The sequence below is a fragment of the Eretmochelys imbricata genome, chromosome 1, assembly GCF_965152235.1.
Source record: "Eretmochelys imbricata isolate rEreImb1 chromosome 1, rEreImb1.hap1, whole genome shotgun sequence".
NCBI classification, from domain to species: Eukaryota; Metazoa; Chordata; order Testudines; family Cheloniidae; genus Eretmochelys; species Eretmochelys imbricata.
Window position 1 is genome coordinate 69631225 of NC_135572.1, and position 15590 is coordinate 69646814.

Here is a 15590-nt window from a genome sequence, read left to right on the forward strand (position 1 = left end):
TTTGCTAGAACCTCTTTTCTCTTTGTTGTTCAGAAGGCCTGTGCTGAGAGTAGTAATAGGAAGGGAGCATCTCTCTCAATAAAGTCTGAGGTCTGGTTTGTTTTCTCCTTGATACCTGTGGCATGTAGCACCCCACAGATCAAAAACTGGCTCACAAATTTTATGGAATGATGGTCTTGATCTGTATTGGAATTAAACAAGTCACAGCCTTCAAATAAGAGGCCCGCAGTTGTGATCTGTACTTCTTCCGGTATCCATGAAGACTGTAACCGAGAAGCCTTGCTCATGGCAACACCTGTGACCCTAGAGGTCTTTGCAGTGTCTGAAGCATCTAACACAACCTTCAAAGAAGTATGAGCCACAAACTGACCTTTCTGTTATAAATGGACCTCAGTTTCTCCCCGATATCCTGAGAAAGCTTTTCTATACAACTTGATACATAATCCCATTTAAATAACTATATTTAATTAAAAAGGGCCTGGCAATTAGCAGTAAACATTTCCAAGCTAGCTGAAGAATAAGTTTTTTCCTCCCAAAAGATAGTCCTTTCAACTTATGGCGTTCATTTTGGTAGCCCTTACTATCTAGATCATTCAAACAGCAGCTATCACCAAGGATCCTGGGATAGGATGCATTCAGAAGTACTGAAAGCCAAATGGGGGTACTGTTTGCTTGTACCTGGTTTACAAGCAATCCAGATTGCATTACAAAAGTGAGCTGTAGTTTTCATTATTTACTATTCCCAAAAACTGTCTCATCTGAAAATTGGTAAATTATGATTGTGTGCCTTCTTCCAGGTCACGGATTAAAAAAAGAACACGGGACTAAGATCCCACAAGAAACACCACCACTTGATGATGATTCCCTGTTTCCCTTCACATCTTGATACATACTCTTCATTCAATTAGGGACAAAAAAAGACTCATTCACACATTGACAATGAGCTTCAAGTGAACACACATCAGTCATGGCATAATTATCTCAATTAGAAACATCTAAAATTTACCACTAAGTATTAAACAGTGAGATAGGATTCTTACCATCATTTTTTCAAAAAGTGCTAGAATTTCTCGCTCTGACAAGGGTTTGGGGATGAACTCAACCACATCTGCAGGAGGCGATGACCAATCAGTAGAGGAATGCGATTGTTTCAGCTGCAATAAAGGAGGTCTTTCTTTTCTACTGCCTGGAATCCTTATGCTGGCAAATCTATCCAACTGCAAACAAAAAAAAACAGTGAACGTGTATCACCAGCTGTCATTCATATTATATTCAACCACAGTAAATAGTTTTCACATATACTTTTTTTAAAAAGCTAATTGTCTGACATGTTTGACCAACAGCTCGCATTTACAATTTGATTTTAACATTTTTATGATGAGAGACCTATTCTACTCATCTTTAGACATTTAAAAAAAAAAAAGTCAGCTGCTCCAATACGTCTACTTTAAAAGTTGGCATCGATAGGTATCTTTTTTGGTTTTTATTACCCGAGACAAAGGGAATAAGGCACATCAATTCAGAGATTTATTTACAACACATCTTTAATTTCGGATGCCCAAATATTATTTGACCAAACCTCAGCAATATATTCCAGTAAAAAATATAAAGTTCACTCTTCCCAAGAGTAACCTTGAGTTTAAAATCTACTATCTAGTAACTGATAGAAAATGAGGGTGTATCCATGCAAAGTCAAAGCACTAGATGAAAGCTCATCACCACCACCAGTCCCCACTGGGAAGGAGACTGCTAAGATTCTTACCAGGCCACTGGCCCTGCACTCCAACAGGAGATCACTCCTCCATATCAGCCTCTGGTTAAGGGCTGCCAGATTAAAATTTAAGGCTGCTCAGATGCTGCTGCTACAGAAAAAAGTACTTGTCCCTTCACCCATCGGATACATGGGAGGTCTCTGCTACTATCCATTTTCTCCAGCAGCCTCCTGGTTGCTTCAAAAGGGCAAGTGTCGCTGTAAGGTCCCCTTCCCCTGAATATCCAATGCCTTTATCTATTATAGCAGAACAAGCACCAGTCAAATGAAATGTATGTAGGTCTTGGCAGTTTCACAGCTGCTCAGAGCTCTAAATAGGAGCAAGTAACTAGCCAGGCAATTGGTAAGTTTTCTATGTGTTGCTGTCTTGGAAAGCAAGAAGAGGAAGCAGAGGCACTACAATGGTCTTCAGTATACTAAAGAAAATAGCACTCTATTTGGTTATACTTAGTTCACATTTGGAAGCTTATCTTCACAATCACATTAGCTAAAAAAAGGGGTATTTTTAAAAAAATAAGTGAAGTAAAAATTAGTTGTTTGCCCCACACACACACACACGCACGTGACACACACACAAAGTATTTGAGGCCCAGCCCTTCTCCTGGGTAGTTATGGTGCACAAGCACAAAGACTTACAACAGTTGTCCAGAAGCACGCTGAGACACCAAAAGCATCCCAAAGGTGCATCAGTACATCAACATATCTACGGGAAAAAAAAAAAATAGGAAAAAAGCAAACATTTAGGCCATGTCTATAGTAGCAAACTTACAGTGGCACAGCTGTACCAATGCAGCTGCGCTGCTGTAAGATCACTTGTTTAGTTGCACTATGGTGATGGAAGAGAGCTCTCCCATCAACATAATAAAACCACATGAACAAGTGGCGGTAGCCATGACGGCAAGAGAAGCTCTCCCTCTAACATAGCTCTGTGCACATGAACACTTATGCCAGCACAACTTATGTCAATCGGGGACGTGGTTTTTTCACACCCCTAAGCGACAAGTTTTGCCAACAAAAGTCATAGTACAGACATGGCCTTAGTCCTAAAAGTACAAGCTCTTATTGTTCAGAGATCTCAAAGTACTTTATAGAGCTAGGTAAGAACTGTGCATTGTACCTCAAAATTGTGCTCCCAAAATTGATGCAAATACATGATGTTACTTGTCCAAGGAATAAAAGATGGAGCTAGAACAACGTTCCTGACTTCTACCCACAGCACTATCATAAAACCAGTATTTTTGGCGTGTGTTTGAATTTACAAAAAGAAAAGGAGTACTTGTGGCACCTTAGAGACTAACCAATTTATTTGAGCATGAGCTTTCGTGAGCTACAGCTCACTTCATCAGATGCATACCGTGGAAACTGCAGCAGACTTTATATATACACAGAGAATATGAAACAATACCTCCTCCCACCCCACTGTCCTGCTGGTATTGTTTCATATTCTCTGTGTATATATAAAGTCTGCTGCAGTTTCCACGGTATGCATCTGATGAAGTGAGCTGTAGCTCACGAAAGCTCATGCTCAAATAAATTGGTTAGTCGCTAAGGTGCCACAAGTACTCCTTTTCTTTTTGCGAATACAGACTAACACGGCTGTTACTCTGAAACCTGTTTGAATTTAGTAACTATTCGGGATTGTCAAAGAATAATTTGATTAAATTCCATTTAAACCTATCAGCCAGATTAGTACAGCACTATACAGTACCTCCTCACTTAAAGTCATCCCGGTTAAGTTGTTCCGTTGTGACGTTGCTAATCAATTAGGGAACATGCTCGTTTAAAGTTGTGCAATGCTCCCGGACAACGTCATTTGGCAGCTGCCTGCTTTGTCCACTGCTTGCAGGAAGAGCAGCCATTGGAGCTAGCTGGTGAGGGCTTGGAACCAGGGTGGACCAGCAGCCCCCCATCAGCTCCCCACTCCCTTAAGTTCCCTGTGCGACAGCAGGCTATCAATTGCCAGCAGTTCAGCTGTCCCTCCCCCCACTGCCATGTGCTGATCCTGCCCTCTGCCTTGGAGCTGCTCCCCGAGCCTCCTGCTTGCTGTGTGTAGGGTGGGTAACAGGGGCCCTCATGTCAGGGTGTCCCCCCTACCCCCTGCTCCCCTCTTACCCCATCTTCCATAGAGCGGGGGGGGGGGGCACACACGACAAGGCTCAGGACAGAGGGAGCTTCCTGGCAGCAGCTGCGGTCTCAGCTTGCTGATCTACTTAACAAGGCAGTGTACTTAAGATGGGGTCAGCATACTTAAAGGGGAAATACGCATCTCTCTCTCTCTCACACACACACACACACACAGGGTCTCTCTGTCTGCCATGCTGTCTCCCCTCCCTCCATTCGTGCTGCCTTGTAGAGTGTGAGGCTACATTAACAACAATGTGGTAACCCTTGAGGGCTCAGCCAATTGCTAGTTCATCGTTTAGCACTAAGGCATTCCCTGGGAAATATCCCACCCTTTGACTTCACCACCTCAGCAAGCTTCACAATCACCATCGCTGTTTGTTTAAAACTTATACTCTGTGTGTGTGCGCGCGTGCAGTCTTTTGTCTGGTTAAAAAAATTTCCCTGGAACCTAACGCCCCCTATTTACATTAATTCTTATGGGGAAATTGGATTCGCTTAACATCATTTCACTTAAAATCCCGTTTTTCGGGAACATAACTACAACGTTAAGTGAGAAGTTACTGTACAAAATACAGAAGACAGATACATTATCACCCTTGGTGTAAAGTGAAGAGCTAGCCTTTCTCCCGCCCCTCCTCTGTATCTGGTAGGATGCTGGCAGTTTTATACTCTCCAACCTAATTTTTCAAGGTCCCTGTTTTTATAGGGTGGCAGAAAAACCCCTTATTGAAGAAAAAGTTGCCTTTTCATGATTAATTTCACCATGTCTCCTCTTGACATTTTTGTTTTACCTAATTACTTTTGGAATTTCTTTTATGGCATCCTTAGGGTTACATGAATGATAAACTAAGGGGAATTCTACTCCAGTTACCATTAGTGACAATTGTGACAGCCAGCAGTTTTTACTGAGTTAGCAAATATCTTTCAAAGGATTCTTATTTTACCCATTACAAAAAGATCTGCAACAAGTACCTCTTATCGAAGAATATAAATAAATATTAGGTATCACATATGAAAAATATTAGGTACTCCTTATAAATCACCCAGTTTTGTTTATACCATACTTTTGCAGTATAAGGGGTCTTTTCCCTAGATATCTATTTTCCCATAGACTTCAGACCAGCCATAATAAAGTAAAGCCCAATATTCAGACACATGAAATTCCTGAATACGGGTCACTCAGATTAAAAATCAACATTCTGGTCTTCGAGTTCAAACATACCCTTTACTAATACCATGAAGGCTTTGGAAGAACAATTAATATCTGAATGACTTTAATGTACAAAAATTAAAAAAGGATTAAAAGGGTTAATATTAAACTAACCATTGCAAAAACTTATTGAAAAAGCAGGGGTTTTTTTTTAAATAGACTTCTTTGCTTCTTATGAAGGAAATTACAATTCATAACGGGCATGATTTCGGTGTTCTAGAACTCTTCCTAATAAGATGCTGACTTTTTTTATTCAATACTTAAAGTAACATTGATTTTTTTTTTTTTACACTAATCACAATTTAAGCCTGTCAAGATACTTCACAGTATTAAATGTTGCCATTCTAAAAATACTAAACTATTGTTTATGAAAGCGACTTGGTAAATTTCTTCTTTGTACTTATTGCATAAAAGATAGCATTCACTAAAACACAAGGAAGTCAATAGTAACATCTAGATGGTTTAGTTTTGTTAAGAATTGTTTCAAAAGTTTCTTTCCATTTCTTCTCCTCCTCCCTCAGCTCCACAGCATACCACAACACCTTACTTCCTTATCAAGTAATACCACCAGAATTTCCCACACTACCATACCAATTACTTCACTTTACCCTTCTTTTTCCACCTGCTAACCCCACAACTTGACAGGGCAAGGAACACTTATCAGTTTTGTGGTCTTCCCTACACTTGGCATTTCCAACACTTCAGATTGGACAGCACATAGGAGGAGTAGATGTAGAAGTGCAGAATCAGTTTGAACAATCCCATAAATCAGAAGTTTGTCTTAGTCACAGGTTTGACTGAGCCTTCAAGACTGGACACTGTCAAGGAGGATCAAAAATACAAGCAACTGGAAGTACTACTGCATAATTCAGACTTTTGCTGTCTGGTAAGCAACAGATATTAACCTAGCCAAATCAGCTAGGCACCTTCCCTTAGTTTTTGTTACTGCAAGAACGCTGTTTTTAAAAGTATCTGAACTTCCTAAAGCCTTACTAAACCAAACCTTTGGTCCAAATATTTTGTATCATGTATACCTACATGAAAGCTTGAGTCATACATATTAGATAAGAAATATAGAAGTAATCGGCTCTAATATAAACAGACTATTATGTGAGAGGTCCCTTAGCCTCTATGTAGATTACAAAAGTATTGCTATTAAGATGTACTATTAAGAGCAAGTAGAATAACAAATGGAAGCTTGAAGTCTGTACCTGTTTTGTGTTTTCACAATTATGGAAAGACAACCCTGCCAATTGCCATGGTCCCAGCTATTAGTATGTTGCAACAAAGTAACAGTTATTACAATCAGACTTTAGGAATTCACATTTTACAGCAAGTATTGAAAATATGTATCCAATCAGGTACTACACATGGGGATGATATACAAAATTACTCCAATAAAAAAAAATAAAAGCACAAACTTGTACTAAGCTAAAAAACTCCATTTAACTGCAGTTCATATTAGAAAAAAGTAATTTTCAGCTTCACTGAGTTCCACCTCATGAATTACAAATTCATCATCTCTTGATGACCTTGAGTATTGTACGTACACACACACACACACTGAAGGTCATCAGGTGATTAATCTTTGTATGTGTACATATGCATTACAGAAAAAGAATGGTTTCTTGTCTTAACTGTAGTTTGAGAGGTTTTGTCTGCACAGATCCCACACTAGATGTGTGCGCACCTCATGCATGTGATATCCGATTCTTTTTAGCCATCAGCAACTGTTGGAAAGACAGAGTGCAGTGACCCAATTGCCTCCCAGTTCCTTCACAATGGTAAAAGGACTCCACATTAGACTCCACTGACAAATTGTGCATTAGATTTAGAAGCCTGCACTACATCAGTCACCTCTGTACGCCTTCTGATCTCCTCATTCGGTATGTGATCATGGAGCGATATTTTACACATTCGCCTTTCCAGTCCTCTCTGGGTGAGAGAATTTTTCTTCCTCCGCTTTTGTCACTGACCAGCATTCCGATCTGTATATCATTGCTAGCAGAACACTGGAGTTAAACAATTTTTTCCTTTTCATCTCCACTAGAAACATCTTTATTTTGTTTAAACTTGCCCACCCCACCTTTCTCCTCCTACTGCATTCATAAGAACATAAGTAGCGGCCATACTGGATAAGACCAAAGGTTCATCTAGCCCAGTATCCTGACTTCTGACAGTGGCCAGCACCAGGTGCCCGAGAGATAATGAACGGAACAGGTAATCATCAACTGATCCATCCCCTGTCGCCCATGCCTAGCTTCTGGCAAACAGAGGCTAAGGACACCATCCCTGCACATCCTGGCTAAGAGTCATTAATGGACCTATCCTCCATGAACTTATCCAGTTCTCTTTTGAACCCTGTTATAGTCTTGGCCTGCACAACCTCTTCTGGCAACGAGTTCCACAGACTGTGCGTTGTGTGAAGAAATACTTCCTTTTGTTTGTTTTAAACCTGCTGCCTATTAATTTAATTTGGTGACCCCCTACTTCTTGTGTTATGAGAAGGAGTAAATAACACTTCCTTATTAACTTTCTCTACACCGGTCATGATTTTATAGACCTCTATTATATCCCCCCAGTAAAACCCCCCATTAGTCATCTCTTATCCAAGCTGAAAAGTCCCAGTCTTATTAATCTCTCCTCATATGGAAGTCGTTCCATACCCCAACGATTTTTGTTGCCCTTTTCTGAACCTCTTCCAAGTCTAATATATCTTTTTAGAGATGGGGTGACCACATCTGCACGCAGTATTTGAGATGTGGGCGTACCATGGATTTATAGAGAGGCAATATGATATTTTCTGTCTTATCTATCCCTTTCTGAATGATTCCCAATATTCTGCTCGCTTTTTTGACTGCTGCTGCACATTGATTGGACATTTTCAGAGAACTATCCACAATGACTCCAAGACCTCTTTTTTTGAGCACTCACAGCTAATTTAGACTCCCATCACTCCCATCACCACTAAGTAGCAGCTTTCCTTACTGATTCATCCCTTCCTCCATTTTTTTCCTAGGCTTTCTGCTTTCTCTTAATAACCTGTTTGAGATGCTTATTCATCCAGTTTGATCTGCAACTCTTCCCTACAAATTTTTCCTCTTGCTTGGGATGTACACTTCAAACAGTTTCTGCAGCTTTTACTTAAATAATTCCAAGCCTTTTCCACATTCAAACCTTAGAATTCTTCAGTCCAGTCTACTTCCCTAATTCCCCTAATTTTTTTAAGTTTCCCTTTTGAAATCAAGGACTCCTAGCTGCAGATTTATTTTTGTTTATCCTTCCAATTAGTTTGAACTGAAATTAACTCATGATAAACACCGTTGGCGCGATAGGAATGCAAAGGGTAGAACTCTACTGGTATTGACAGTCTTTTGCTATGAAAATCAGAGGCTTCCCATAGCATTTAAGGATAGAAATATGGAAGTACGCATCCTTCAACTCAAGAGTCATAAAGTATAGACAGAGGATCACTTGGCTGATAAATATTTCTACATACAGATTTATAGTCAAAGGCCAGAAGGAATCATTAGGTCATCTACATTGACCTCCTGTATATCACAGATCATAGAATTTTACCCAGGCACCCCTCTACAACATCTGGTAACTTGTTTTTGGTTAACACATCTTGTTACCGGATGGGTAAAACCTCACCGAAATTGATGGGCATAAAAGAAGGGTGGCTGTTAAGATAGTAAAAACAGTTTCCTACTTCATGAAGTAGGAGACTCCACCTAAAAGAGAGGCAGAATCAAGGCCACTCAGGAATTTGAACTGTTTGGGCAGAGAGGCTTTGCCAGCAATTGTAAATATTAAAATCTCTACCTTTTTTAAAAAGTATTATACAAAAAATGTGGTCAAAAACCCAAATATTTTGTATCTACATAGGTAGTGCTCTGTACCTAATCAAAATGAAAAGTTTTGTCCTTAGTTGAACCATAGTGGGTGACCAAATGAAGGAATGTGTATCACTTTTACTCTAACATTGTTGACCTGTGGGAAATGTGTCCACCTGTCCTGAGAGAGACTCCTGGTGACTAACAAAGGATGTCTGTTACCACAGTTGTGTTGTAAAGAACAAGAGGGTGTGACAGATGAGGAGTATTTACAAACCAAGTATGTTCTGTGATTGATAAAGGATATTGGTTATTGCTATGTTTCCTATGATTTATAAGATAATGACCCATTGAAAGATGCTTTTAACTCATTAAGAACTGAGTTCCACCACAGATGTTCTTAGTATTCACGACTGAGTTAGAAATCCCTTTAGCTTACCAAACATGTAAAATGAGATACCATAAAAGAAGTTCCATAATAAATTAGGAAAATTGAGATAAACAGAACACAGTGAGATCAATTGTGGAAAGTAGTTTCTCTTCCCCACAATCTCTTTGTCCCCACACCTTATGAAAAGGAAGTGTTTTGGAGATTTAAGGTGGACATGGACAAGCTGAGATCACTGTTCCAGTTACAGAATGTTTGGTAAAGTGTGTTTTTTTTCTGTATTCTGGTACAGTCTCAAGAGATCATGGGTATATGCTCCGAGAGGTAAAGAATTTACTCAGTTGGTTTTATGGCAGACGCAAACATGGCTAAAGAGAACCACTTGAGAGCAGGCAGACTGTTGCAGCACAACACCCTATTGTCTGGTAAAATTGCTCTTATTGAAGCGAGTTCAATGGCAATCAGAACTATGCAGTACAAACATTCAAACTAACATCAAGTAAACCGAGCCCCTGTTAAAAAGAAATATTGCGTAGTTGGATTCTTTTTATTTACCTTCTTACCTTTAAGGCTTAACGGTTCACACAGGGAGGGGTGACACACACACAAACCACTACCCTTCCACACACAACAGGGAGAGGTGACACACACACATACACACTCCCGTACACCTCTCACACAGGGTGGGTGACCGACCGACCGACTCTCCATGCCTGGCTGGGCCTCTGGCACGGACCTGCCACGGCTGGCACCGCATCTTCCAGAGGTGAAACGGGGGAAGGGGTGTGGGGTTTGAAAGGACGCAGGGTCACATGCACCTGCCCCCGCCCAGATTTCTGCCAGTGTTCACACTAGGGTGTGGCTAGCAGCAGCACTGTGCGGGAGGGAAGGGATGGGAGCTGCTTCCAGCCACAGGGGAGGAGTGGGGAGGGAAAGGGATGACCTAGCCCTTGTCTTTGCAGAGCTCATCTCTTCTCCCCTAACCCCACCCTCACGCCATGTGGCTGGAAGCAGCTTGTCCCTTCCTACCCACCTAATGTTGAAAGGCAGCTAACACCTCCAGGCTGCTGCTGGCCACGGACATACCCCAGCTGCCTCCTGTCCTCCAGCTACAGCGTGAACAGGAAGGGGTTAAGCCTTAAGGATGCATTGTGCACCAGGGCAAGGCAACCTGACTACAAGGGCTTCAGCGAACCTGCCAGAGAGGTGGCTCAGCTGGGGAGGGTCCCTAAGGGATAGAGCAGCCCTGTGCTCCCTGGGGGCAGGACCCAGGGCAGGGGGAAGGGTGGGTGAAGAGCATGTATAAATGTATAAAGGTACCTTACTCTATTTATTTATTCTGACTAGAACAATGTGCTAGACCCCAATTTTTGAACTAGCCACTGGGGCCAAAAGATTTAGCATCTTCCAGAACAGTATCCAATCTTGACTTGAAGCCATGAAGAAATGGAGAATCTATCACTTCCCTTGGTAGTTTGTTCCAGTGGTTAATCCCCTCACTGTTAAAAACATGTGCCTAATTCTCAGTTAAGTTAACCTGGCCTAAACCTCAACTGTTCATGTAACAGCCACAAAAAAAAAAAGCTATTTTATGAGGCAAGTTGCAAAGAAACTTTCTCCAGTTGTTCAAAGATGTGCCTTGTTAGGTTATTCAGCAATTGTTGGAAATCCTTTAAATTTGTGGATTAGTGATGAGTAAAACTTCCCTGAGAAGTGTGGATGTAACTAAATTGAACATACACATTCTCAAAACACACTCAGTACGGCAACTATCTGGCTTTCTAAAGTCTCTGTTGAAGACTGGAGGGTGCCTCTTGCCACTAGTTTGCTCTTTTCCACCAAGGCAGCGAATTCCTAGACTCAGTCCTGTGGAAGGCCCTCCTTGAACTTGCTGATGGAGTCCCACAGGTTGAAATTGTACCTGCCTACCAGGGCCTGATGGTTAGACACCTGAAATTGCAGGCTGGCTGTCGAATAAATTTTCCTGCCAGAAAGTCCAGCCTCTTTGCGTCTGTTTTTTGGTGTGCCACTCGCCTGGCCCTTTCACTGACAGCGGACATGACCAGGGGTCCCATTGTAGGGTGAGTGACAGGTACTCAAATCACTTCGCGGGGACATAGTACTTCTCTTCCGCCTTCTTGGAGGTAGGCAGAATGGAAGAGGGGGTCTTCCACACAGACTTGGCAATTTTAAGGACCCGTGGGTGGACAGGAAACACAACTCAGGCTGGAGTGAAAGAAGGTATGACGTTCAAGAGGTCATCAGACTCCTCCGCTAGCTCCTTAACCTCCAAGTTCAGGTTGACAGCCACCCTTTTGAGCAGGGCCTGGTTCTCCTTGAAGTTATCTGGGGGGAGGGGGGCACGGAGGGCCGCTCATTTGTGAGGCTGGGTCCATCCCCTGGCTTGGCATCTGCAGTGTTTGTCGGCCTACTTGCTCTTTGGCTACCAGAACATCGGGCACAGATGACCCTACTAGGAGCTGGGACCCTCTGCTTGTCCCAGGAGTCAGAGTGCTGGGGGGCCTCCAACTTCAACAGCTTAGTAGACACCGGCGTGGGGGAATGGTGCCGGATGGATTCCAAGGTGCCGGGCATGGAGTCCAATAGAGAAGGCTCTGAGGTAGGACAAAGCGCAGCCTCCATGGGGAGAGCCCTCAGGCAGATATCCTGCTTCTTCTGAGTTGGAGGGAAAATGTTTTTGCAGATCCTGCACATATCATTTCTGTGGGAGTCCCCAAGACACTCTAAACAGCTCTCATGGGGGTCATTAATAGGCATTAGCTGGCTGCATGATCAACATGGCTTAAAGCCTGGGGAACGGGGCATGACCCACTCTGAGGCAAAGTCCCAGCCGGTAGTAAACTACTACTTTAACAGTTAACTTAAATGCCTACAGGCTTGTCTACAATGGCAATTTACAGTGCTGCAACTTTCTCGCTCAGGGGTGTGAAAACACACACCCCTGAGCGCAGCAAGTTGCAGCGCTGTAAAGTGCCAGTGTAGACAGTGCACGCTCCCAGTGCTGGTAGCTACGCCCCTCGTGGAGGTGATTTTTTTAGAATGCTGGGAGAGCTTTCTCCCAGGGCTGCGCCGTGACCACACAAGGCACATTAAAGTGCTGCCACGGCAGCGCTTTAGCCTTGCCAATGTAGACTAGCCCTAATTAAGTAACTATCAACTAACAAAGAAAACAGAACAATGGACTGTCATAACCACTAACACTCTTGTGAAGCACAGCCAGGCACTCCGACCAACACATGAGTGTGGCACTCAAGGGGGTGCTACAGCCAACACTACGGATACCGCTATGGCAAAAATCTCCGATAACCGTGCACATGGGCTCGCACACACCTAGAATGGAATCGACAGGAGCAAGCACTCGAAGAACTGTGGAGCATAAGATCAAATGCAGCCATTTCTAGAATATATAGAATAGATATATAGAATATATATAGTATCTTAGATCCTTGCTTTCTTAATAGAAGGAACTATCAATCCTCATTTGCTATCTTTCCAGGAACCACAAAGAACCTAGACAAAATTCCTGAATGACGTTCTGAGCAGTTTTAGTCCCAGGCCCACCACATGAACTTTTATTATTTTTAAATTTAAGTTTGCCAGCACTAGAAAAGAGGAAGTCTCTTAAAATTCTGTAAGGGTACACTTTCCGTATGACATTTGTTGGAGTGGAAGCAATTTGAGATAGAACATATTTAGCTTCCCCACTAAACTGGCAGGCTTACAGTATCTTGCGTCAGATATCTATATTGGCATCTGCTCTGCAAAGTTGCAGAAACATTTCCCCATCATTATAGTTGGTGGACAAGCTGGCTGGAAAGACTGCTTGTTAAATATATTCTGAGAAATTCTGGAAGCGTCTCTGTAGTTCCTTACAAGGATGTTTTTCATTCCACAGAGAAGAAATTTGTTTAGTTCAGATGAATCTTTGAGAGTATTAGAAAGCAGAAAAAGATGACTCGGGATGACATGTTCACTGAGATAATCGACACCTCTGGGACAGCCAAGGATGAACTCCTAATATTATTAGTTTCTTGGGAAGAGAAACTCTCCGTGGACAGCAGGAGAGCATCCCAGGAGCAGGACTGTGCCACACAGGATGAGATGCTGCAGATTATGAAGGGTCAATCAGACATGTTAGGGCATCTGGTTAAGCTTCAAGAAAGGCAACTCAATGCTAGACTCCTTGCAGCCAAGAAAACAGATCAAGAAAAATATGCTCTTTATTTATTCAACACATGGTGCTTGTTTAGGGGCGGGGGGGGGGGGATTTTTCAAGGAAAAAAGGAATGGAGGGGGTTGGTTTGGGAAGGAACAACGCAGATAAGCGTCACACATTACTGTGACTCATTGCTGAAATGCGTTTTCAAAGCCTCAGAGATGCACAGCTGGCTCTTATTACCCTGGTGTCTGGCTGCTTAAAATCAGCTGCCAAGCAATTGGCCGCAATCCCCCACCCTGGGGAAAAAACTTCTCCCTTAGTTTCACAAGTATTGTACAGCACACAGAAGGCAGCAATAACTATGGGGATATTGCTTTCTCTGAGGTCTAACCTACTAAGCCAACAGCGCCAGCGACCTTTTAATCATCCAAAGGCACATTCCACCACCATTCTGCACTTGCTCCTCCTATTGTTGAACCGCTCCTTACTGCTGTCCAGTCGGCCGGTGTATGGCTTCATGAGCCATGGGAGCAAAGGATAGGCTGGGTCCCCCAGGATCACAATTGGGGTTTCAACATCCATAGTTTTTTGTGGTCTGGAAAGAAAGTTCCTGCTTTCAGCTTTCTGAACAGACCTGCATTTCTGAAGATGCGCACGTCACACATCTTTCCTGACCATCCAACACTGATGTCGGTGAAACGCCCCATGATCCACCAGCTCTTGCAACACCATTGAAAAGTATCTTTCAGCTTATGTACTCTTTGGCCAGGTGGTCTGGTGCCAAAATAGGGATATGCATGCCATCTATTGCCCCAGTACAGTTAAGGAATCCCATCGCAGCAAAACCATCCACTGTCCTGCACATTTCCCAGAGTCACTACCCTTCTTAGCAGAAGTCGATTAATGCCCCTGAAAACTTGGATCACAAGTTCCACAGTGCATTTACCAACTCTGAATTGATTCCCCACTGACCAGTAACAGTCTGGCATTGCAAACTTCCATGGAGCAATTGCCACTCGCTTCTCCACCGTCAAAGCAACTCTCGTTTTAGTACTGCTGCACTTCAGGGTTGGGGAAAGCTCTGCGACAAAAAGTTCCTGGAAAGTGTCTTCCACATTTGAAAATTCTGCAGCCACTGTTAGTCATCCCATAGCTGCACAACCATGGGATCCCAGTCAATGCTTGTTTCCCTGGACCAGAAACAGCACTCAACCGTGTTCACCTGACGTGCGACTGCCACCAGCAACTGCAAACCGTTTTGCTCTATGGCTTGCAGCAGGGCTCCTTGTGTGACACTGCAATGTTCCACGTGGCAGCTCCTGTCTCAGCTTCAGAAATACTGCAGATTAAGGGATGAGGTGTTTGTAATGTTAACAAAAGTGCACACAGTTGAGCAGGGTCCATGTTGCTCGGGCTATGATGTATGAGCCGCTAAGCCAGGCTTCCAAAAAAAGGTGCAATAAAACCTTGTTTAGTTTGCTGCAGAGATATGGGAAGGGAGGGAGGAAAGTGCATCATAGGAGACAGAACTCATTACTAACCACGACAACGTTTTGGTCCCACAAGGCATTGCAAACCCTACCCAAAATCCCATTAAACTAGTTGCTCTGTGCATCGATGCAAGCGCTGCTAGCAAGGACACACTTCACCAAGACAATAAGTGTGGTGCGCACATGCAAGATTGACTTACTTAATTCCAAGGCTCAATGTCAACTTGCACAAAATGGACCATGTCTACACTAGAAAGTGAAGTCTAAGATGTGTAAACTTACTGTTCTCATTTTTAAAAAAGGAAGTCTGTTCTAACCATAAAAGATGACACTGATGTTCATTGTTTGAGAATGAACTGCAGTATCTCATAACTATGAGAAGTCATCACAAAGTATTTCATGTTACGACTCTATTTAGACACACAAACCAACAAGTTTAAGTGACAAAGGCTAAGCTAGTTTCAGAACATAAATTATATCGTATACTGTTTTGAAGGAGGTAGGAAAAGGCGTTCACCACACATTTGCCCTGAAAGGGTTACTGAAGACAAAGAAGAGGGCTAATTAACCCAACAGGCCATAGGTGAGAGG

At 42.6% G+C, this 15590-nt stretch overlaps 1 protein-coding gene across 1 annotated transcript in view; it reads right to left on the reverse strand.

Moving 5' to 3' along the window:
- Window positions 1-15590, reverse strand: part of DIAPH3 (diaphanous related formin 3) — a 531747-nt gene that overhangs the window by 491478 nt on the left and 24679 nt on the right. Inside the window, exon 3 of the mRNA XM_077806852.1 lies at window positions 1041-1217. Coding sequence (XP_077662978.1) covers window positions 1041-1217 — 177 coding nt within the window. The remainder of the gene's footprint in view (window positions 1-1040; window positions 1218-15590) is intronic.